This window comes from Mus musculus, chromosome 15 (genome assembly GCF_000001635.26).
Source record: "Mus musculus strain C57BL/6J chromosome 15, GRCm38.p6 C57BL/6J".
Taxonomy (NCBI): domain Eukaryota; kingdom Metazoa; phylum Chordata; class Mammalia; order Rodentia; family Muridae; genus Mus; species Mus musculus.
The window spans coordinates 86,383,046-86,407,147 of NC_000081.6; the positions used below are offsets into that span (position 1 = coordinate 86,383,046).

Consider the following 24,102-nt stretch of genomic DNA (forward strand, 5'->3'; position numbering starts at 1 on the left):
TCTCTCTTCTTCACAGTCTTTAAAAGGTGCTTTTAAAGAAAACTATAGACCAGGATCCTCTGTGAACGTAACTGAACAAAACTTTTTAGCAAATCAAATCAAACACAGCATTAAAAGAATAATATATCATTGTGACATGTGCTGTATTCTCGAATGCATGGCTGATTTAACTGTTGAAAAGCCTCTGATATAGTCCATTATGTTAAAATATCAAAAAAGGACAGACCCATAAAATTATCTCAGTGTGTGCAGGAGAAGCATTTGACAAAGCCCAGTGTTCGTTCTTAATGAAAGCAGGCAGCAATCCGGGAGTGGAGGGGAACTTACTAACTCTGCCAGAGGGTTTCTGCAGCGATGTGAGTCTGAATGCTTCCTCCAGGCCTGTTCATTCTCACTACTTCTATTCAGCATGCATTCAGGTAGTCCAGCCAATGCACAGAGGCAAAAGCAGCAAATGGAAGCACACACAGTGCATGAATGGCCCCCAGGCTGGAAAAGGAGAAAGGAAACCCCTTCATCTCTTGAGAGCTGGGGAAGCAACAAAAGAACTGACTAGAACCCGGAGGAGAGTTTCGTAAGGATTCAGGACACCAGGCCAGCACATAACAGTGTTTCTACATAATAGCAAGAAGAAATCAGCAGTCGAAAGGCTGAGAAGATTGCTTGGTTGGTGGGTTTGCGTTTGACACTCAGAACTCACATGAAAAGGATAGGCATGGTGGTGTGTGCTTGTAATCCCAGTTTGGGGGAGGCAGAGACGGGGATCCTGGGTAGCCACCCAGCCTGCTTACTTGGTGAGTTAAGTGCAGGCCAGCAAGAGACCTTGTCTCAAAAATAACCAGGTGAATGTGGATGGCACCTTCTGAGGTGTGACATTCCAGGTTGAATGCCTGTGTATGTACATACATATACACGCATAGATATTAGCAATTGAGGGTGAATAACTACCACTGGTTACTATAGCATAAAAATGTGAAGTCTGTCAGGAAAACACAATATGGCTACAAAAATACAGCGGAGAAAATTCAGAACGACCCAATCATGCCCATAGACTTGGAAAGTTAAATGACACTTTCCCCTAACTGACTACATTCAGCTCAATCCTAGTTAAGATCCCAGCCTGCTTTTCTGCAGAAAAGGACATGCTGATCTTGTAGTTCATGGGCAGACACAGAGCCCCTGGCATACCTAGACATACCCAGCAAGATGAACAACATCGCAGGCCCAGGTTTGACTGAGCTCAAGAGTGGTGGGTGATCAAAATCATGCATTTTTGACATTGAGCTAAAGATCACCAGGATGGAAGAGCATGTGGAGGGAGCTGCACATAAGGACAATTGATTTCCACAAAGGTGGGAAGGAAGTTCATTGGCAGAATACACATTCTATGTAAAGGGACTTGCACCATGCCTTCTCCATGTTAAAAAGTGAACTTGACTGGATGAGGCCCTTTAAACCTCAAGTTCTATAGCTTTGTGCAGTGAAGTTAGGTTTTGGAGTTGATTTCTTAGGAAGCCATGTAAACCAGGAAGCGAGCATAAAGGAGATTTGGACAGATATCAGAATTCAAATGTGCTCTTCAGACGCTCCCATCCAGAGTGAGCATAGCTGCCTTCCAGATGCTGCAGTTCCTTTTTGGATCTTTTCAGAATCATCTCTTCAGGGTTGTATGGGACAAGGCCTGGTAAAGTGCCTGTCTTGTTAGCATGAAACCTGAGTCCAGACCCCTCCTTCCAGGTAAAAAGGTTAGGGTGGCACTGTGTAACTTCAATCCCAGATATGGAGACGTGGAGACAGGAAGATGTCTGGGGCTCACTGGCCAGCCAGCTCAGTTGAGTTTCTGAGCTCCAGGTTTTATGAGATATACTGTCAAAAATACGGTAGAGAGGGATTGAGGAAGCCACCCGATAATGACAGCTGATCTCCGTATACACACATCACCTGGACACACACACACACACACACACACACACACACACACACACACACACACACACACGTTGAATGGAGAAGAATCAGGAACGAAGCCTCATGGGGCTGTCTAGCTACCCTGCCATCTGCTCTGCTTTTCTTCCACAGGCTTTGCTGCTCGGTCATGGAGAGTGTGGTCAGACCTACTGAGTGCTGGGCATCCAGGAAACTCAGCACAACCTCTTCCACGACTCTGTTGGGTTGCTGCTTTCTGGTGTGGTGATAGCTCTGTCTTGGAGCGGCTTATGGAGATGCTTAGGAGCGCATCTGTGAAGCAAGAGTGATCTAATGCCTAGTTGCCTCAGCTCTGTGTAGCTCAAGAAGAGCCTGTAGTTTAGATTATGTTACTGTCAAAAAATGGACCTTAATGCCTCTCCAGGGATGAGAGGACTGTGCTGTGGTGTCAGATACATGCTGATGCTATACAGCCTGCCAGGAGGCTTAATTATATTCTGGGCTTATGTCCCAAGAATGAGAGGTATTGTCTCCTGGTTTAGGTGACCAGTCCCCACCCTAGAGCTGTCTAGCACCCACCAGGATCCCTGTTAGTATAACAGAGACAAGGCAAGGTTTTCCAGGCTCCCTGTCAGCACCTGGCACAGGAGCTGGTGACCTGCCCATCACACAGCAGGGGGCAGTCTCTGTGTGAGGCTACAACTTCTCGGGCTCTCCTCTTGCCTCCTGGGCTCCTGGGATGCCGTTGAGGGGCAGGTGGCCCCTCCAACCTCTCTGGTCTGAGCTCTGGGCTCAGGAGCAGCAGTGAGAATGTTTGGGATTTCTCTCTTTGCCTGATCAGCACATTCTGAAATGGTGTTAACATTTTCTAAATAAATCTCATTTCCTATTGATTTCCATTATGATTTTTGAGGAAAATGCCTCCTTCCCCCCAGGAAGTTATCTGACCATCATTAGTGTGTAGTGATGTGTTTGTTGGAAGTGTTACAGCTCATTAGGTGGCAGTACAGGTCACTTGTGTTCCTAGGCACTGCCCGGGCATTCTGATTTTACTGAACTGGATAATCTCCAGGAGCAGAACTTAGCCTGACCTGAGCTTCAGGGCTGGCCCAGATGTCCTTTCAACCCAGTCTTCCATCTGTCCCTGGGGCCTTGTTCCACTCTCCTATCCCCTTAGATCAGGGAGGAGCAAGGGCAAACCTCCTTGATTGGAGTCTTGAGATAGTAAGGTCTACTCCTGTTTGGTGATTCGAGTAGGCTGCTGTGCTTAGGCCTGGTCCTCAGAGCCGGGTTCCCCACAGCCCTGGTCTCCATGGTTCGGCTTGTCTGCTTGCATAGCCCTGGCGTGAGTGACTCCATAGATCTTGCTTGCCCTAAGCCACCTGTGTTGCATCCTCTCCCACTTGCAGCTCCTTTATCATTTTCCTAAGCACTCTGCTGGAGCTCGGTCCTCTAGCCTTGCTGAGAGGAAGCCTGCCTGTTTCCTCAGGGACGGTGCTTGCTGCTCTCCTCACTTCCAGTGTGGTTTTCTGAGACTGGGTGTCAGGGTTTCCTCTCTTGTTCTTGGTTTAGCCTCTCATCCTGTTACCATGACGCAGCAGGTCCCCAGATCCTCTAGTTGGCAGGTGTGTTGGGCACAGCACCCATTTAGGACCTGACTGTTCCTGCGGCAGAGAAGCAGCTTTTCGGTTGCAGAGGCCCTCTGTTGACCGTCGGTTGCTCATGTTTCTGTTCTTTTTTTATCCTCCGAACTGATGAGATGATCAGAATCTTTCCCTTTAATCAAAGCTCATTCCAGCCAGGCCCAGCAAAAGCTGGTGGTGTTCAGCCTGCCCTCAGCTAAGCATAGGGATTGAAAGATTTCTTTGTCAGATATCTAAATGTGGGCCATTGTGTCTGCTCTTTGCGCAAATAAATCTTTGTTGCCTGGTCTCGTGTCAATACTGCTAACCTGTAGCGGGAGTGCCAGGGTGCTGTGTGTTTGCATCATTTACCTGAACTTGCAGTCCAGAAGACTAGGTGCTTTCTGCAGGATTTCCGCTTATGGGCCCACCATTGAAAGCACTGAGGAGAGCGCTCTGCAGGCTGTGGCTGCTGTGCCCTCTGATGACTTTACAGCAGTGTACCTTGCCCTGCCACACAGGACATTTTGGCTTGAAAGATGATAGTAATTATGTCTGCCCACTCACTCATTATGTTTGAACCCTGATTGCTAGTGAAATGGAAATTCTGGTTTTGGAATTATTGCTGACCAGATTCCTTTATCAGTGAGAGAGTGTGAGCTCACAGTCACTTATAAAACAGGAGAAAGGAGTCATTCCAGCACACACATTCGCACTTCCGATGTATATAAATTGGAAGTCATGCTAGAGTTTAGCAGTCTATCTTACACTATGTTCAGAATAGGAGGTAGCCCTGCCAGAGACTCATTATGCACATTAGAAGCTGGCTGGGGAGCTGGTGGCTGGTCCACTTTCTCATTTATTACCTGTTTCCTGAGTAGCATGCAGTCAGTGAAAAATGGCCACTTCCCTATAATCAAGGATACTGTCCAGGTAGCTTACAGGCTGGGCATTCTGTCTGCCAGAATCAGTGGTTCCACCTGGCAGTGCTTAGCCCACACAGTAGAAAACTGGCCACAGATACCCACAGAGGTCCTCATGATTCCACGTGTGGTCTCACCACCTAATGAGTGTGGCCTTTGCCCTTTAGCAAACTCCTAGGAGTTCAAGGTCCCACGGTGAGCAGAAGAGAAGGTCAGGTGCTCAGAAGCTTGGTGGCATAGATAGCGGAGAGGCTCCAGCCTTGTCCTGCTTGGCTCTTAGAGGTAAGGAGCACAGCCCCAGGGTAGAGGGCTCCTTGTATATCTTCTCTAGGGAGTAAAGCACTGCAAACCTTCCCCTGCAAGGGTTTATGTAGGCACATAAGCAATAACTAGTGCTGTCACTGTTGTGGTTATTCTGCAGGACTGGTGCTCTACAAAGGGAAATGACCACATCTGGGCCCATCATGAACCCCTGGTAGAACCTGCCTTTCCAGTCAGCCATACCCGAGGGCTGTAGCTTCTAGTTCCTGTGCTTGTTTTTACAGGGCAGAAAGGGTTGGTTTTCCCTCTCTGCCAGGTTACTCTGATGATAGATAGTCCAGAAATGTGTTTAATTTTTCAGAGTAGTCTCTGGCCAGTTTGTCTTAGAAAGGTGCTGCCTGCCTGCAGGGTGCATGTTAGAACTGTTTGTTTTCCAGGTCCTAAGATCCCTACCTTCCCTGTGGTGGGTGGGTGGTTGCTACTACTGGCAGAATGTGGCCAGTGTAGGAGGCTGTGGCTCCTGGATGTAAGTCCCTGCGGTGGCTCATTTTCTCCTCTTTACCCTCTCCGAATCTTCAGTGGAGATCTCGAGCATTAGCTGTTCCTTTGACACAGAGTCTCCAAGGAGACCACCTCTCTGTCTCCAAGGAAACTATTCCCTTGGAGAAGTTGAGTCTAACCATGAAGACCTGGCAGTCACTTAGTATGACTATCTGAGGAGTGGATGATGGAGTGGCCGCTGATTCCTACACTGATGTCCCCAGGACAGCTGAAGGTAGAAGTGAGACTGGCTGTAGCCTGATAGTAGTAGATCACTGCTGGGAGTGGCCCGTGGAACCAGGGCACCTGCCAAGGCCACCTGCTCTGGTATCAGCTATACAACTCTGCAGGCTGTCCTCATTGCCTGCCATTTCCAGATGCCATGGTTTCCTCCCCAGTGCTGCCACTACCCTTGGGCTACAGGTCCCCAAGCAGCCACCTGCATATTCATGAGAGCTCATTCCTCATGCTCCAGTGTAGAAAGAACCTTGTTGAGTAAATTCAGTCATTTTCTAAACTGCTGCTTTGCAAGTGTTCATCAGATTTGAATTTCACATCAACTGCAGCGCCCTGCTTCAGTGAGCTGGGCCATAGCCGAGGCTGCTGCTGTCCCAGCAGGGTGTGCCCTTGGGAGCTGCAAAGGTTGCTGGGATGAAGAGCCACTCTAGCCCTTGGGTCTTTCTGTCAGTTTAGTTGTGTAACTAGAGCTAATTTCAGGCTGGAAGTGATTTTTGTCTTCTTTAAAAAAAAAAAAAAATTACCCCTGTAGAATTAGGAAGTTGATTAATCCTGTTTGCACAGGTCTGTACCAGACTTCTTAGTAAACAGAATCTAGTATATGCAGTGAGTGAGACCAGCTGGAGGAGTTGCCATGTGGGCAGCCTCTCTGCCCAGCAGCACGATAGTGCTAGGCCTCTTTCCGCTGGGCCTGGAACCCTGGTTCTTAAGTCTTTTCCTGCAGAAGCAGCCTATGGCAAATACACAGAGACCCCTGTGTCCTTCTGCACTCCTGTGGGTCTCAGAGCCATCACTCCACCCAGTGTTCTTTCCCTGGGGGTCTCAGGGATATCACCCCTCTTCCTAGAACCCTTCCCTCAAACTCATAGGGCCCTTTGCTTCTGTGAAGACTGGAGGGAATATGGCTGAATATCAGCTCTATTCTGTAGCTATGCACTGTCTTGTTGTAACTGATTTTGAATTGCTTTCTATTTCCCATCATTAATAAGGGCCTAATCTCTAAGCTTTCTTCTTGAGACTCAGCCCGTTTGCTGATACTATAGTAAAATACCTGAAACTACTTACTTATAAGGAAAAGAGGCTAATTTAGCTCTCAGCTCCAGAGATTCATGCCTAGGGCACTGATGTCAGTTTATCTCTGATGAGGACATGTGTCTTCACAGTGGTGGTAAAGTTATGAGAGGGACAGCTCATGCTACAGAACAGAAGCCAAAGAGGAGGCCAGAAAGTGGCCAGGCTTTTCTTTTGTGACAGCTCTCTTGCTGAGGACCAACCAGGACTCTGTGAGCTGCATTCTAGTCCCTCCTGAGGGCAAGCCTTCCCCAGCATAAAGACCTCCTCCAAAACCTGTTTCTTAAAGGTTTCACCACCTCTTCCATTGCATACTAAGGACCCAACCTCCAGTACATGGACCCTGAGGGGACAAAGCACCCCTGAACTGTGGCTCAGTCTCATGAGCACCGTGCCCCAGCTCTTCTGGTCAGCAGTGGGCAGAGAGTGCAGGGACTGCCTGTCTGCTGAGGCCTTGTTTTTCTGGGACCAGCCTGTCATTACCTCCTGTGGGCCTGACTGCCTCTCTGCCACAGCAGCCCAGTTAAGTGTGTACAGTCTTAGATAGCAGTGGGTCATCTGTAAGCTTCAGACAGGCATAGCATAGGGATTCTCCCTTCAATGGTTGGAAAAGCCTTAGTTTTGAGACATCCAGTAGTTAGCTGGTAGGATTCTGTGGTGACTAATTTTATATCAACTTGATACAAGATAGAATTATGTGAAAAGGAGGGAACCTCAGTTGAGAAAGACACCTCCATAAGATCGAGCTGTAGGGCATTTTCTTAATTAGTGATTGATGGGGGAGGGCCTAGCCCATTGTGGGAGAGGCTGTCCCTGGGCTGGTGGTCCTGGGTTCTTTAAGAAAGCATAAGTCATGATGAACAAGCCAGAAAACAGCATCCCTCCATGGCTCTGCATCAGCTCCTGCCTCCAGGTTCCTGCCCTGCTCTTGATGCTGTTGATAATGAACTGTTCTATGGAACTGTGAGTGAATTCAGTTCCTCCCTCCCCTAGCTGCTTTTGGTGGTGGTGTTTCATCTCCGCAATAGTAACCCTAGCTAAGTCAGGGTTTATACTTTGGGGACAATGTTTGTTCGAGCGTGGCTCTCTTGTTTTTAGTACTTAGTCCTGCATTTAGAGGCTGCCTGGTCTGGACAGGAACAGGTCTGCTGGGTCTGTGTACAGGAGGGATGTGCCTGGGTTAGGATAGGATCTCTGGAAGCTTGATGGCTCACTTCCTTCTCTCTCCTTTAGCCCCTTTACTAGAGTCACATGTGTTTGTGAACTGCCATCTGGGTGCTGGACATTGAGCCCAGGTCCTCTGCAAGAGCAATAACTACTCCTAACCACTGAGCCATCTCTCCAGCCCCTTAATTGTTCTCCCCTTGAAGAGTGGACTGTGGAGTTCTTCCTTAATGGAATTAGTTCTTTGACCTCAGGCTCCCCTGACAGCCTGTGCTTGTGTTGTGCAGAGCGAGTCCACCGGCATCTGGACGGGCATGAGGTGCGGTACCTGCAGTTTGCCTTCCGCTGGATGAACAACCTGCTGATGAGGGAGCTGCCCCTGCGCTGCACCATCCGCCTGTGGGACACTTACCAGGTGAGCACCAACCCATGGCCCAGCCCCACCCCGCCTTCTCCTACCCTGAAGAATGCACTCTTCATTGCAACAAAGTCTTTATAAAAAGCTAGCTCTGGTGTTCCTGTCATCTGGCTCTATGTAGAACAAGGGAAAGGACTTTCTAAGATTCTCCTTGTCACCTGATTGCACTCCAGCTGGTTGGTGACCGTCCCCTCCCATGCTCACTGGCAATTTACATTTTAAGCAGAGTTAAACTGTAAGTAATCATGTCCCTTTGCTGTACATCCGAGCAGCTTCCAGAAACTTTACACTCGGGACTCACGTGTTGTCTATGTTTTGAGTTACTTACAATGAAGATTTAAAGAACTCCTCAGACAGATGCAGCACAATATGAAATTTTCCACTCTTCACCAATTTTGATGAAATTCATGTCTTGAGGAGATTGAGTTTTCTGGAAGCATCCGCCTTGGCTCCCCTGAGTGTCCATTGCTTATTCTAGTCTCTTTTCATTTTGTGTGTGAGGCCTGCGGAAGCTGCCCTGTGTGTGCTCGGGGTGTGGGCGCTGACTTGCAGCCTGGGGAGAGGCGTGCATCTCCACAGAGAGCTAGGGAGGAAGCACCAAGTGAGTTTGTTTGTTTGTTTGTTTCTTTCTTTCTTTCTTTCCTTTCTAAAAACAAATTTTACAATATTACCAGTATGCTTTTCTCTTTTTCTAAAGATTTATTTATTTATTTTATGTAATGAATACACTATAGCTATATTGATGGTTGTGAGCCATCATGTGGTTGCTGGGAATTTGAATTCAGGACCTGTGCTCCCTCTAGTCGGCCCTGCTCACTCCGGCTTGAAGATTTATTTATTATTATATGTAAGTACACTGTAGCTGTATTCAGATACACCAGAAGAGGGCATCAGATCTCATTATGGATGGTTGTGAGCCACTATATGGTTGCTGGGATTTGAACTCAGGACCTCTGGAAGAACAGTCAGTGTTCTTAATCGCTGAGCCATCTCTCCAGGCCCTGTGAGTTTCTTTTTTACAGTAAAAGATGAACTCCTAGCTGGGCTTCGTGGCACACGCCTTTAATCCCAGCACTTGGGAGGCAGAGGCAGGCAGATTTCTGAGTTTGAGGCCAGCCTGGTCTACAGAGTGAGTGCCAGGACAGCCAGAACTACACAAAGAAACCCTGTCTCGAAATAAACAAACAAACAAAAAATAAAAAAAAATCAATTCCTCCCTGTTGTGAGAGCTCTGGATGGGCTCTGTGCCAGGGCTTTGCAAAGGGGGCACTGCATTGGTGTTGGGAGTAGGTCTAGAAGATGGGGCTCTAGGTGTCTATGTGTGAGCATAAGGTGGCATGTGCCCAGGCTTTACATAGTACTCAGTGTTAGAGCTTTGCAAGTGGGCATGCAGAGGTTGGTGCAGGCAGGACCCTTGCACAGACTAAACCTTTAGGGGATCTTTGGTTTAGAAATTGCAGGACATCGTTGGGGTGCTGCATTTTCCCCACAGGCCAGGATGCTGTTGGGCCCTTGTGCCTGAGTTTGGAACTCCCAGGAATATAGCATCACCCTTCATTCTAAGCGCTGGTGGTGCATCTGTGTGCCCGCCCTGGGAATGTTGGGGCTGTGGATATATTTTGTTTGGCTTTGGTTTTTTTTTTCTCCTAATACCTATTATGATAGTTAATGCTGTCAACTTGATAGAATCTAGAGTTACCTAAGGGTTAACCTCTGGGCCTACCTGTGAGAGAATATTTACGTTAGGCCAGCCTCTGGACAAGTCTATGAGGGCTTGTGTAGGTTAGGTTGAGGTGGGAAGGCTCCTCCCAACTGACAGACTGAGTGAGAAGGAGAAGGGGGTCTGAACTCTAGCCTCCATTGCTCGCTGCTTCCTGACTGCAGATACCACTTCTGAGACTTTCCCAACATGATGGCCTGTACCCTCGATCTGCAAGCCAAGCATACCCATCCTCCCTCAAGCTGCTTCGCCGGTGTTTTGTTGAAGCCGTGGGACAAGTAGCTAAAACTGCCTTCTGTCTGCTCTGCCTCCTGAGTTCTCTGGTGCCATCATGGAAGCCTGTGTGGTGATGCTCTGTGAGCTGTGTGGTTGGATGTGTTTTCACGGCAGAGCATGTTCTTGATTTGTAGGCTTTCTATCTAGGACTTGGCAGCTACAGAATTCCCAATCAGTAGTGCTAGCTGGGAGTTAAAGCCTTACCTGGAGCTGTTGGGCCAAAGGAGCTGTCGGTCGAGTGCATCGATTAGCTTTCTGTTGGATGACAGCAAACACAACCTAATATCCTGTAAATTGCAAATGTTCTCATTCCTGTGATTGCTTAGGCTGTTCATGACCCAGGCCTGCTCATTAAGCTCAGAGTTCCTTGTAATTCTGTCCCATTATGAATAAAGCAGGTATCAAGTCAGTCGCACTTGGAGCAGACGGAAGACAGCTCAGCTCAGCCATGTCCTGCACTGTTTCCCTGAAGTGCTCAGTTGGCATTCAGACACTGAAACTACTAAACTCATAACCTCTTCGTTGAGTTAATTTTCCTGCAATTTAATTTTGTCATGAATCAACTCCTTTGTATCAGAGCTCTTTTGTGAACTGATAGGACCCTGGTCATAAGCCTTTTCCCATCTTAAAATAAAATCATCGTGTTCCCATTTTCCAGGGCTGAGCTGCCCTTTCTGGCACCGGAAGCACATAGCCATCCTCAGATGACAGTTGAGCAGTCACTCTGCATCGCTGGGTGTTTATTGGTGGGGCCATCCCTCCAGTGTGGCTTAAGGTCCTCTTGGGACACAGGCCATGGAAAGGTTGTTGATAAGCCCCTTGCCCCAGGCCCCTGGATGAGACTATGGCCAGGAAATGGATGAAATAGATTGTCTTTGAGTGGGACAAGCCATGGGTCATGCCAATATGTATCCCCTCAGGGTTTTCTGCTGTCATATCACAACAGCTGGCACCAGATGTGACAGTCATGGATTGCCCAGTGGTCCCCATACCTAAAAGATTTTCAGCCTGTGAGAGCTGCCTTTGAGGTGCTCTATAGGGTATGGATCTAGGCTTGCCAGAAGCACCCCCTCTAGATAAGTCCTTACATGACAGCAACTAATTTGGGTGATGGGCTGCAGCTGAGGGGCTCAGTTAATCCAGTCATAGGCCACTGTCCTCGACAGCCCAGCCAGCCATCTTGTTTTATTCTGCCCATGTGTCAGGGGGCACATAGCTTTCTGCCCACACAAAGGTGTGTGCTTGGATGGTCATTTGATGACGAATGGCCTGTTGCATTGCTCTCGACCTCTCACCTGACCTGTTCACATCTTAGGTGGAACACCTCATGTTATTTACCATCCTCACTGCCATTTTCGCTGCTCTAGGGAGAGGTAGGTTGGAAGGGAGCTGGAGTCAGGGCCTCCTTGCACTTGGCACATGCCCTGGTACTGCTCAGGAAAGAGTCTTAGGGATCCCGAGCCACTCAGTTCACACATATTACTGAATATTTTCCTCAGCCCCTGGCCTTGGGAGTATTGCAGAGAGGATCATGATCTCAAAGGACCTCGAGAGAGCCAGGCCACAGACCAGATGCTATTGTTAGTTTCTTTGTCACAGGTGTTAGGGGAATGCTGTGGAAGACCTCTAGAGCTGGGCAGTTCTTGGGAGATGGGTGGCAAGAGACAAGTGGCTTTGAGTTGTGGTCAATGTGCTTAGGTTTCTACAGGATATCTGCGAAGAAGAACATTTTATGTTGGAGGAGCCTAGTGAGGTTGGAGCAGATGAAGTGTTCTAGGGAGGGGGTAAGATCAGTGCCTACACAGAATTGCTAGAAAGGCTTTAGGGCTGGAGTCACTCACATTTGGACATTAGTTTTGTGGCTGTAGTGTGAAACAATGGGCTATGCAGCGTGGATGCTGCCAGGGCCAGATCCCTGTTGATTCAAATGTTCTTCTGTGCTCCAGCCTCTTTGTGCAAAGGCCATGCTCAGGGATTGGAGATGAGTCTGTGTGTGCGGGAAGCTTCTGGAGTGGCCCCTCCTTTGGTGTGGACTAGGACTAGGCTTGAGGATTTCTTCCAGCAGATAGAGAACACATGTCTCAGTTGAGACTTCCTGTTTGCACTCATACTGGCTTATGATAGCTACTCCTTAGAGTCCCCACAGGGTGAAGAACTATGTTTCCCGCCACCTGGAACCTAGGCCACCATTAGCCATGCAGGTGGGCTATAAAGCAGAGCCTTCCCCAGTCTATCCTTGAGAGACCCCAGCCCTTGAGGACACTTCTATTATAGATATGGAAAGCCCCAGAAACTGCATGGCAGAGTTCTGTCTCTGGGAACTGTGGCATCACTGTTGTATACACTGCAGAGCTTGTGCGATTCACAGAGCAGTGAGTCACTAGTTACATGCTAGAATTCTGTTGTTGCAGGTCTTTCAAGTAGCATTTGGCATTAAAACTAGACAGGATAAACTGGAGCCTGGGATGAAGAATTATCAGCTCTTCTGCATGTGAGCAGCCTGCTAGCCTTTAATGGTGTGCCCCAGGACACCTGGGTCTAGCTGAAGCCATTCTCCAGCACATTCAAGAGTTGTAAGGAGGGTCAGTCTGTGAAGGCATGGAGGGATGAAGGTTCTGCCCCAGAGACCAGTTTGTAGGAAGCATGGAGTAGGCGCCTCTAATGCTTTTAAAGGAAAGTGATTTTGGCAAAGGTTGGGTGGCTTACAGGAGGTGGATCTTGTCCAGAAATCACTTTAGTAGGTCCAGCCTGTCAGCATCAGACCATGAAGTTGGATTAAGTTGTGGTTTCTAAGGTTTTTCTGAGCTCCCAGGAGGTGTGTCTGCTATTGACATCCATCCATCCTCCAGTCCTTCCACTGTCACCTATAATATGACACCTGCTCCATGGAGAGCCTGTATGAGGACACAAGGCAGCATCATGGTGTCTGAGGAAGCACCCAAGGAGCTCACAGCTGGCCAGGGAAGGGGACACACGACAGAGTCAAAGCCATGCTTATGTTGACAGTGAAGCTAGGCACTGGCAGCTTGGGCAGGAACCTCCCTGTCTAGGGAGTTAAGGAGGGCAGAGTGGGTTCTAAAGCAGGGACCTCATGTTTAGTCTGCCACACAGACTAGGTGCAGTGAGGTGATTGTGGTAGGCTGTAGTGGGCCAGTTGTGCATTGCATGGAGTCCAGAGGCAAGTAGTCTGAGCTGACTTTGCCTGAGGCATGGCTGGCTATGGCTGTGTCGTTGCACCTGGAGTCCAGGGCTGAGGACAGGCTCCTAGTACCTGCTACAACATCCTTTGCTGCTCCCAGCTGACAGCAGTCAAGGCTTCTGGACCTCCTGGGTGCCACAGCACAGATTCAGTGGCTCAGGAACTGATGGATTGGGTTAATCTAATAAGCCCGAGGAAGCAGGTCTCTGTACAACACACTTTTTCATAAGCCCATTACGATTTGAGAGTGTAAGCTCTTCATGCCTACCCGCCTATAGGAAGCAAGCATACATCACTGTCAGCCTGGTAAGGATTTAGAAAGAGAACACTCGGCAAGACTTGGTTCACTGCAGTTACGTTTGCAGGGAGGAGCCGGAAGATGAAAGGGTGAGCCTGCCCCCTGAGAGAGCAGCAGTAGCAGCACCGTGTTCTGGGAATGGAGAGGCCAGCTTACAGTGCCTGGAGTGCCATTCTGGGCTTTGCCACTCTCCTTCCTGTTTTGATCGGCAGCTTTGTCACGTTTGGACCTGGGAGAATGTGAAGGAGTCATAACTTCCTCTGCAGTTCTGGCCTACTCAGTGTGAGGGCTCAGTAGTGTGAACCAGGCACATCCCAGAGGAGTGATGTCCAGGTCCCATCACCTCTTCACACTTCTGACACTGGGCATCTCTCAAGCCCACCTTGGAGGGGATATTTCGAGTTCTTTTCCAGTCAGAAAAGTGTGAGGCATGTTTAGATCAGTGTCCCACTGCTGTCACAGGTGCCTGAGGTAATGAACTTAGGTGTGTTCTACTGGAAATTTCTGTCCATGGTCTTTGGACCTGTGGTGAGGCGGCATAGCCCCTTGGGTGAAAACGCCTCACCCCAAGGCTGGGATATGAGAGAGGAAGAAGGGCCTGGAGTACTCTCACTTTCAAGAGCATATGCCCCAGCTTGGAGTCCTCCTACCAAACTTAGCATCTTGAAGGTCCTCCCACCTCCCAGTGGTTATCAGGTTGTGGACAGAGCCTCAGGCGTATGGGCCTTTGGAGGACATCCATCTATATATAGACTTTAGTGGAACTGAAAAGCTTGTTGATGGGTGAGTGTTAATTTCAGCTTCTAGCAACAGGCTGGGCAGGCGGCAGCTCGTCGCCTTTGCCATTTAGAGCCTATGGGAATGTACAGTTAAAGGGCCACAAACTGCTCTTTGTGTTCCTGAGTGATCTACAGAGTCTTGTTAAGAAGAACAGTCAGTTGGGCCAGGGGCAGGCCTTCGTCTTTCCCTTACCGGCGTCTTGTCTCCCTGTGGCATTAGTAGCAGGCACTACATGGCAACCCATTGTGACCACTCTAAATATTTGTATTTGCTTCAAGCTAGACAAGAATAGTAGCTAATTTTGGAGGCGAATTGATTGGTTATGCCATATTGTAATTGTAAATGAAAAGTATCTACTCAACAAGTTAGTTCTATGGTACCTGTACATCTCTTCCGAGGGCCTCCTGGACACTAGGCTCAGGACCAAGACAGTATAACCAGAAATCAGATGGTAGAGTAGTTGGGTCACTAGGTTTGACCTATGTGGTCTCCTCTTATCACAGCCTCTTGTGGGTGGGTCAGAGCTTGTTGCTCATCTGGGAAATAGAAGATACGGAGAACCAGGCAGAATCCTAGGCTCGTCTGGCATCCTGACCATGTCCCAGCATCCTCATACCTTACTTCCAACCCTGCCCACATCTGATTCTCAGAAGTAGAAGACAGAAGTCAGTAAGAAACAGCTCTGGGCTTAGAATTCTCAAGACTGTGCAGCAAGGGATTTTGAAGAAAATGGCAGAAGGAAGCTTGTTGCTGTGGGGGTGGCAAGGAGGCTGCAGCAGGGGACCCTCGGGAAGACAGAGTGACATTCCCTGAGTGGACGACATGAATTGCTGTCCATGTGGTATTGTTTAATGTATGCACAGACTCATCCACAGGAGAGAGAGTTTGAATACAAATCTTTTTAGGATGGTAGTAGGGTCCAGGATTGGGGACAGCAGGCTGCTCTCTGTTGAGACCCTACTCTCTGGAGCTGAGTAGAAGGTCCTTGGACTCCCTCTGCCTCATGCAAGGTAGTTTAGGAAAGCCTGCATTTGCAAGTCTGAGAAGAGCTTGGGACTTGGTACTCTCAATGTGGAAGTCATGAGGTGATGTCCCCATGGAGCTCTCAAACAGCCCAGAATGTGATATGTTAGAGGCAAGCAGTGTGCAGCTTTACCCTCACAGGGAGCATCTGCAGGTGGGGGTGGGGGTCACTGCTCCATGGAGAAACCCTGGCCATATGGGTCTCTGGTAGGCCACTGGACCTCTAGGAAAGGCCTCTCAGACCTTGATTATCCCTTTGAGGTGGTGTGGGAACTGTACAAGGAGACAGGTGCCAGAGTCACTGAGTAGAGAGGTGGAGTAGAGACCTATAGAACGGCTGCTCCTCCCTATATGCAGTAGGCAGTAGAGGACATGTAGCCAAGGGAGGGAAGCCCAGAGCATATATGACATCTGATGACTGTGTTTCCCTGAGGGTATGAGTCTCTTTGTCTGTGTGGCTGGAATCTGTGGTCTGAAACAGAAATCTCTCAATGCTAGGGCTGCTGATGTCATAGGGCATGGACCTCTCAAAGCATGTGCATTCACCACGTGGTTCAGTCAAGGGGATTAGTGCTAACTGACAAATGAATTGATGACCTTCTAGGACCTGAGTCCTGGATTCCCCACCCAGGGATAGGAGTGGCTGGCTGTTCTGTGACCTTGTTGGACAGGAGTGGAAGATCTGGAGGTGGTAACCTCTCCTAGTATCACAAAGACTTTGTTCTTGTCCTGCTTCTACTAATCTCTGAGATGATGTATTCATGAATATTTTATTTGAAGAGGAACCTTCAGCAATTTGTCTAAGTTCTATGGGCCTCTGGGTTCAAGAAAGCCAGGGCTGTTAGGGGGACCCTAGAGGAGCCTGAGTTCCTGGCATGTGTGAAGTTGCTTCTCCTGAGCAGGGGTCACCAGCAGGTCACTTCTCCAGAGAGCTAGCCATTCCCCAATACCAAGATCCCATTTATCTGCTAAAAATACACAGCCTGGGAGGGTCCCAGTATGATTACAAGGGTGGACATACAATGAATGATAACTCAGGCTGTGTGTCCTAAATAAGAACCATATGCTTTAGGGAAATTGTTAAATTCTGTGTGGTCAGAGAATCCAGTCATCCTCCTAGGGTGTCATGTGGGGACGCTGAGGGGGAGGGCACAGATATGCCTGCTTTTCACAAACGACTGCTCTGTACTTACAGTGACAGAAATGGATAACAAGACAGTCCACATGAGAGCAGGAAGGGACAGAACAAGGATCTGCTAAGGCCTGAGAGCCAGAGAAGAGCTGGCAGATTTCAAGGGACTTGTAGAACTCTTCTTTGAGGGCTCTCTCCTAGCTCTGGGGTGATGTGCGTCCTCATCCTATGGGGCTGTGTTGTCTTCCAGGGCCTACCAACCTCCTGCTCCTGGGTGGATATTCAGCGTCTTCCCTGGGACTTGCTCAGAGCTTTGTTCAGCTGCCTCCATGAGGTCTTCTCTAGGCACAGGCTTGACTTCAGCCTGGGGCATGGGGTGGACTAGGCTTCACATTCCTATCCTTGCTGCTTCCCGACACCATTAGGCTTGGCTTCTTCTTGGGAAGCTGATTAGAAGCAATGGCTTACCTGCTTTCTGTATGTGCAAGGGTCGCTTGCTCCCAGCCTATAGGACAATGTAACCACAAGAGAAAGCTGAAAAAGGGTCCACTTGAGGTGTGGGTGCCTCCTGGCTGTCCCAAGAGCCCTAGATCTGCTGTTGTCACTAAAACATAGCTCCTCTGGGATCCAGATTCCCATGGACAGTAGAAAGGGGGTCAAGGCTGGCTCTGTATGGTAATCATGCGTCTATATGGACCTGTCTCATTGTAAGGTGGCGTTAAAGGCTACGTAGGCACAGTAGATGCTCAAATAGTTCATTATCGTTAATCTTGGCCCAGCTTCACCCTGGCATTAACTCTCTGCTAGCCTTAGTTACTGCATAGATGTAGACTGTTTCTCTGTACAGCGTGGGTTATGCTGCTATTAGAAGTTGGGAACACTTAACCTGAGTAGTTAGCCTAGTACATCTGGTGACCCTGTATCCTGTAGAAATAGTGTCCAGTACTTAGACAAAGGACAAGGACCAAAGGCAAAGGGCAGGGTCATCTTTACATCAAGACTTTTTAACTAGGATCTAAATAGTCGCTGGGGATCAGGGCCACCCACGTCTCCTCCCTGTTCCTGTATCAGCCCATATATCTCCCCTGCTTCTCTCTCCTGGTACTGACTTGAGATCCCATGTCCCTTCCTGTCACTCATGTCACCTTAGGGCCAGGGGAGAGGAAAGCTGCTTTATTCTGCCCCAGGCCAGGGTTTGAGGACAACTGCTGTTTGTAGGGAGTGATACTTGTTCCCAAGCTCTGCATGGAGGCAGGAAAGCCTCCCTGGTCCCAGCAGACACCATGCTCTTGGGTGCTTTCTGTCCACATGGCCTTGATTTAGAGACTCTTCTTGTAAACACTCATCTAGCTTTGAAATTTACTTCCATCTTTGTGTGCTGTGAAAGAACTTAAAAAATAAGTTAACCCAAGGCTTGCTTCTGGGAGCTTAGCCTGGCATATCCCCAGTGTGGGTAGTCTCATGGTTTCCAGTCCACTTTTCTGTAATGTTTTGTTTATGGTCCTCCTGACCATAAACAGCTCCGCCTGTTTCCCTGATGCATTGCTCACAGCTTTGCCTCGTGAGCAAGTGTAGGGTTATGTGTCCCATGTCTGCTCCACAACAGGGCTCAGCCGCTCGGGGTGGCAGGACTTGGGAAGTTGACTGTGTTTATGCCACACAGTCACCTGGTGGGTTTCAGGCTGTAGGGCAGCCCCGGGACACTGATTCAAGAGTGGGGAAGCAGTATCTGAGGCTCGGGATAGCCAGAGCTGACTCAGGGGTCCCCGGGCCTATGACAAGGCTGGGGCCATATGGTTGGTTCTCAGGCTCATGGACACCCAGGTGCTGCTGGGAGCCGTGGAAGGGGTTTCAAGCCTTAGCTCAACCGGGAACAAGACTACCTTTCGTGGTCCCTCAGGCAAATAGTTGACTCTTTTTTCTAGGCCAGTTGGGACTAGGCTTTAAGACATTAGGACAGCTTCCTGGGCCAGCTGCTGCTTTCTTATCACAGAGCATTGAAATTAACCTCCAGGATGTAGTGCATGGGGAGGTAGTCCTGATAGGAGCAGGTCAGTGTGTGCATCTCGTTCAGTGTCTGGAACTCCCGACAGGTGCCCTTCTCCACTTGTAAACCGTGCTGTCACGAACCGTAGAATGGAGTGTACTAGAGCCCAGCACAGGTGAGCGCTTCTTAGAAAAGAGGAAGAGTTAGCAGGATGTACAGCTGATGCTGAAGCCTTGCCCCACATGTTGGAGATGGCATTACCACTGTAGCACACTCACCAGGCTGACTGCCACCACAGGCAACCCCCATGTCTTTGGATGTGGATATCATGACTGTAGAGGATACAGTTTGTTCATGGTCTGTGCTATACCCAGCCTCACTCTACTTTGGGCTGTGTTTCCCTGGCTGTATCCTTTCAGCTCCTGAGCTCCCTCTCAGCATCTGCTTTTGGCCTTCCTCTGCGCTTCTCCTCTGGCACAGCCAAGAGCTTTCCAACAGCAGCTCATTCCCATTCCCACAGTGTGGCTCCCCTTCCTGCACAGGCCTGCTAGAGCCTGGGTATTCATTTCCCCTCTTGGATGTGATAACAGGAGACAGGCACTTTGCTGCTGATTGAAGTCAAGTAGCAGGGCCAGCAGCAGGGTCTAGGAGATTGCTGATGAGAACTGTGGTTGGGACAAATAGCGCTGACACACAGAAGCAGTACCAATAGAGAGCAGTGGCCTCTTCTCCTTCATCAGCCTGTACTGGAGCACTGGTGTTGGGCATAGGCTTAGGGGTGCATGTGCCCTTTGCAGGGCTTTGGGGGTAGGGCCACTTCTCTCTGGAGCTAGTGTCTTCTTAATCTTAAAGCACGGCCGTGGCTCACAGGAGTCTGAGAAGGCACATAGGAGCCAAGGTCAGCGTGCCGTAGGATGGCATGGCTAACGGTGGAGGAGCTGATCCAGCATAGTGCTCGCCCTGCTTGAGCTCTGCTCACCCAGCTCCCTTCAGCCCTGGGACTTGGTCTGTGTGTGAAGGCAGAGGGGCTCTGGGGCCTTCCAGGCCACCAGGCTAGAGTGGCTGATAGCAGAGACTTCCCTAGCAAACAGGTCAGAGGATGGTTGGTGGGGAAAGGAGCCCTGATAGTAACTGGGGTAATGAATATGTACAGCCTCCTTTCTTACAGAGACAGAATTTAGAACCTGGGGGCTGGGTGTAGCTCAGTGGTAAAATGTTTGCCTAGCATGTACAAAGCCCTGGGTTCCATCCTCAGCACTGTGCAGTGGAGAGTACTCTGAAGATACACACCAATGGGATATTTATCTTCTCAGCATTTGCATTGGCAAAGCTGGGAGCTGAGACCACTGCTGCCTGAAGTGGGGGAAGTCTAGGACACAGAAAGACCCCACACATACTACAGAAGTGGGGAGACTAGGACACAGAAAGATCCCACACATACTACAGAAGTGGGGAGTCTAGGACACAGAAAGATCCCACACACACTACAGAAGTGCGGAGTCTAGGACACAGAAAGATACCACACACACTACAGAAGTGGGGAGTCTAGGGCACAGAAAGATTTCACACATACTACAGAAGTGGGGAGTCTAGGACACAGAAAGGTTTCACACATACTACAGAAGTGGGGAGTCTAGGACACAGAAAGACCCCACACATACTACAGAAGTGGGGAGTCTAGGACACAGAAAGATCCCACACACACTACAGAAGTGGGGAGTCTAGGACACAGAAAGATCCCACACATACTACAGAAGTGGGGAGTCTAGGACACAGAAAGATCCCACACACACTACAGAAGTGCGGAGTCTAGGACACAGAAAGATCCCACACATACTACAGAAGTGGGGAGTCTAGGACACAGAAAGACCCCACACATACTACAGAAGTGGGGAGTCTAGGACACAGAAAGATTTCACACATACTACAGAAGTGGGGAGTCTAGGACACAGAAAGACCCCACACATACTACAGAAGTGGGGAGTCTAGGACACAGAAAGATTTCACACATACTACAGAAGTGGGGAGTCTAGGACACAGAAAGATCCCACACAGAAGTGGGGAGTCTAGGACACAGAAAGATCCCACACACACTACAGAAGTGGGGAGTCTAGGACACAGAAAGATCCCACACACACTACAGAAGTGGGGAGTCTAGGACACAGAAAGATCCCACACACACTACAGAAGTGGGGAGTCTAGGACACAGAAAGATTTCACACACACTACAGAAGTGGGGAGTCTAGGACACAGAAAGATTTCACACACACTACAGAAGTGGGGAGTCTAGGACACAGAAAGATTTCACACACACTACAGAAGTGGGGAGTCTAGGACACAGAAAGATCCCACACACACTACAGAAGTGGGGAGTCTAGGACACAGAAAGACCCCACACACACTACAGAAGTGGGGAGTCTAGGACACAGAAAGATTTCACACACACTACAGAAGTGGGGAGTCTAGAACACAGAAAGATCTCACACACACTACAGAAGTGGGGAGTCTAGGACACAGAAAGACCCCACACACACTACAGAAGTGGGGAGTCTAGGACACAGAAAGACCCCACACACACTACAGAAGTGGGGAGTCTAGGACACAGAAAGATTTCACACACACTACAGAAGTGGGGAGTCTAGAACACAGAAAGATCCCACACACACTACAGAAGTGGGGAGTCTAGGACACAGAAAGATCCCACACACACTACAGAAGTGGGGAGTCTAGGACACAGAAAGATCTCACACATACTACAGAAGGGCCTCCAGAAAGGGAGGTGGTAGAACAGCCTCAGGAGGTTGGGAAGATTGGTCCTAGACAGTGGACCCGTGTGAGGCCACTCAGAAGTCTTGTCATGGCTCAAGTGGTCTTGGGGTAGTCCTGTGGCAGCCCTCAGTGTAGGTGTAGGTGTCAGCCAGCCTACACTGAATGCACACTCACTCCAAGTTCAGTCGGGGCTCTTAGGCAGTAAGGGGTGTCCTCTCCACGCTTTGTTGCTGAGCTGCATGGGAGAGTTAACAGACCTTCCATGAGCAAGAGTGCTCTGGCTTGAGTGAACATGGATCCAGGACTAGATCAAGCAGACCTCCTTTGTTGGCCATCTGAGAATCTGGAGAGGCCCCGCTGGGACAAGACTGAGGTAACTTGAGCCATGGCTCTTGGTGTTCTGTTTCTGTATATCCTCATCAGCTCTGCTTATCATTAAAGCCACACTGTTCAAAGCCTGTCTTTCCAGGTCTCTGCCAAGTGGAGCAGGCCCTCCTGAACTTACTTCAGTGGCAGCTGCTAAGGGCTTCTTTCTCTTTAGGAGAAAGTTACTGATAATTCACCAGCCAAGTAATTGCCAAATGGCATAGCAGGGAAGCACTGTCAGAAAGGGCAAGTGGGTGAGTTGGAGCTGGTTCAGCACCGGAGCCCTCAGAAGCTCTCTTCTCTGCAGGTGCAGCTCATGCTGGCCTCTCCTGTCACTGTCTGTTCTCTCAGGTCCTCGTGTCAGCAGATGTGAGGACTGTCATTTACACTTAACCATCAGAGGCTTTGTCTACCCACTTCAAATCCATCTGCAGCTCCCGAAGGACATTCAAGTCACTTAAAATAAGTGCTGGGATCGTGTGCGTGTGAGATGGAAGAGGGGCCACCCCCATGCCAGGTCCTCCATGAAGAAGCTCGGAAGCTGTTTCTGTGGGAACAGAGAAATGGAGGCTCCCTCCCAGATATGTTCCTCAGCTCTTCTTCCACTCCTTCAGTCTTCTACCTTACTTATGGTGCTGTCCTTGTTTCTGTGTTCTTGGGGTCCCTAGGGTGCCTGTCCTTCTTACGTGCCACCCCAGACCCTCAGCAGTGTGCCGTCTCTCAGACATTAGGGCGGGCCTTCAACAAAGGTCAGTGCGCACTGGTGGCTTTGGCTTTTACCTCCTCTAGAACTTGATTCAGCATGGACTTGTGGTCTATCCCCTTTTTGGTCTGGATTTCTCTCGTGCTCTTGAGTTTGCTAGTCCTTTTGTGTCCACAGTCACTGCTCAGAGGCCTTTCATGATGTGTCTTTTCAGCATTGCAGGCCTCCTCACCTTAGGTGATCCCACTTGGCAGGGTCACTCGCCCCCTGGTGGCCGTCAGGGGGAAGCAGTGGTGCTTCTTCCTGGTCCACCTGGGAATGAATGCACTTGCTCATCCTCACATCTTTGTGGCCCTGTGGTCTGATTTAACAAGTACCAGAGACATGGAGCCTTCTTCTCAAGCCTGAGGACTGCTGACCTTGGCGTGTCCCTTGTACAACTCAGGTTCCTGCTCTCAGTGAAGACCTTTCCTTCCCATCCCACCACTCTCGATGGGCTGCTTTTCATGATAACGGCCATCAGACGCCAGCACCTGCCCTCACTCTACCGTAGACTCGCTGTCCTTCTCACGTGTGGGTGTACCCTGAATCCCAAGTGCTCTCTTAGGCCAGGCCCACTAGCTTATGACCCCTGCTACCTGTCACCCAGCACCCAGCCCACTTCTCCCATTTCCATACCTAAGCCTATGGCTTCTGCATTGGAATGACCACCCACTGCCCTATCATTTCCCCCGAGGTGGGCATCACCGCTTGGCGCTAAGGTGCGACCTCCTCCCGCTCCGCTGCTTCCTAAGCTTACATTGCTGCTTTTGGCCAGCAGACCCTCTTTCAGGATTAGGTGTTTCAAGCCATAATTTTCAAAAATTCAGTCAGCCCATAACCTGTAATTCCCAAGTCTAGACTGTTTAACAAAGACCTGAAAATGCAATTCTAGGAAAAAATAATTTAAAACATTCTTTCTAAAGACATTTTTTTTAGGAAGGTGATTTATTTGAGAAACATAAAAACATGACAGAACTCTTCATAGGCAAGTTTACACAACAGAATGGGCTACAGCATATTTGCAAGCATCAGTACTCAGGAACAGTATAGCAGTAGTGTAGATACAGAGCCATAGCCAGTGAACCACATTCACAGAGGATGGCCAGAAAGTCAAGTACATAAGCACACTGCTGGTTAATAATTGTGTATACCCAGCTTTTGTTACTGAGGATATCTGAGCTACCATGGTGGCTTACCTTAAACTTATATGTGAAATGGGTCAGACCATCACATGTGCCATCACCAGAGAGCCAAGACCTCAAGAAGTTCTCTCTTCATCCACTGGGGATGCTGCCGAATTGTCTGCCTTGTGCACAATGCGTGGAGTCAGCGTTGTGACAGCACACTGTCGCTTTCATTCACTGTCACAACCTGCTTAAAACAACCACCGTCAAAGGAGGAAGGACTGGGGCTGGAGAAGTGGCTCAGTGTGTAAGAGCACTGGCAGCTGCTCTTACCCAGGACCTATGTTCAGTTCCCAGAATGCACATGGTGACTTACAACTGTCTGTAACTCTAGTTCCAGGGGTGTTGAATTCTTCATCTGGCCACTGTGGGCTCCTGCACTCAAATGCATATATGTGCATAAGAATAATAAATAATATTTTAAGAGGAAAAGTTTATTTTGGCATAGCTTTGGGAGTTGC

General features: G+C 49.1%; 1 protein-coding gene across 3 annotated transcripts in view; it reads left to right on the forward strand.

Annotated features, from left to right (window-relative positions):
• Tbc1d22a (TBC1 domain family, member 22a) overlaps positions 1–24,102 on the forward strand; it is a 284,093-nt gene that overhangs the window by 168,635 nt on the left and 91,356 nt on the right. For all 3 annotated transcript variants that reach the window (XM_006520833.3, NM_145476.2, NM_001358062.1), the window contains one exon: positions 8,032–8,159. In XM_006520833.3, coding sequence (XP_006520896.1) covers positions 8,032–8,159 — 128 coding nt within the window. The remainder of the gene's footprint in view (positions 1–8,031; positions 8,160–24,102) is intronic.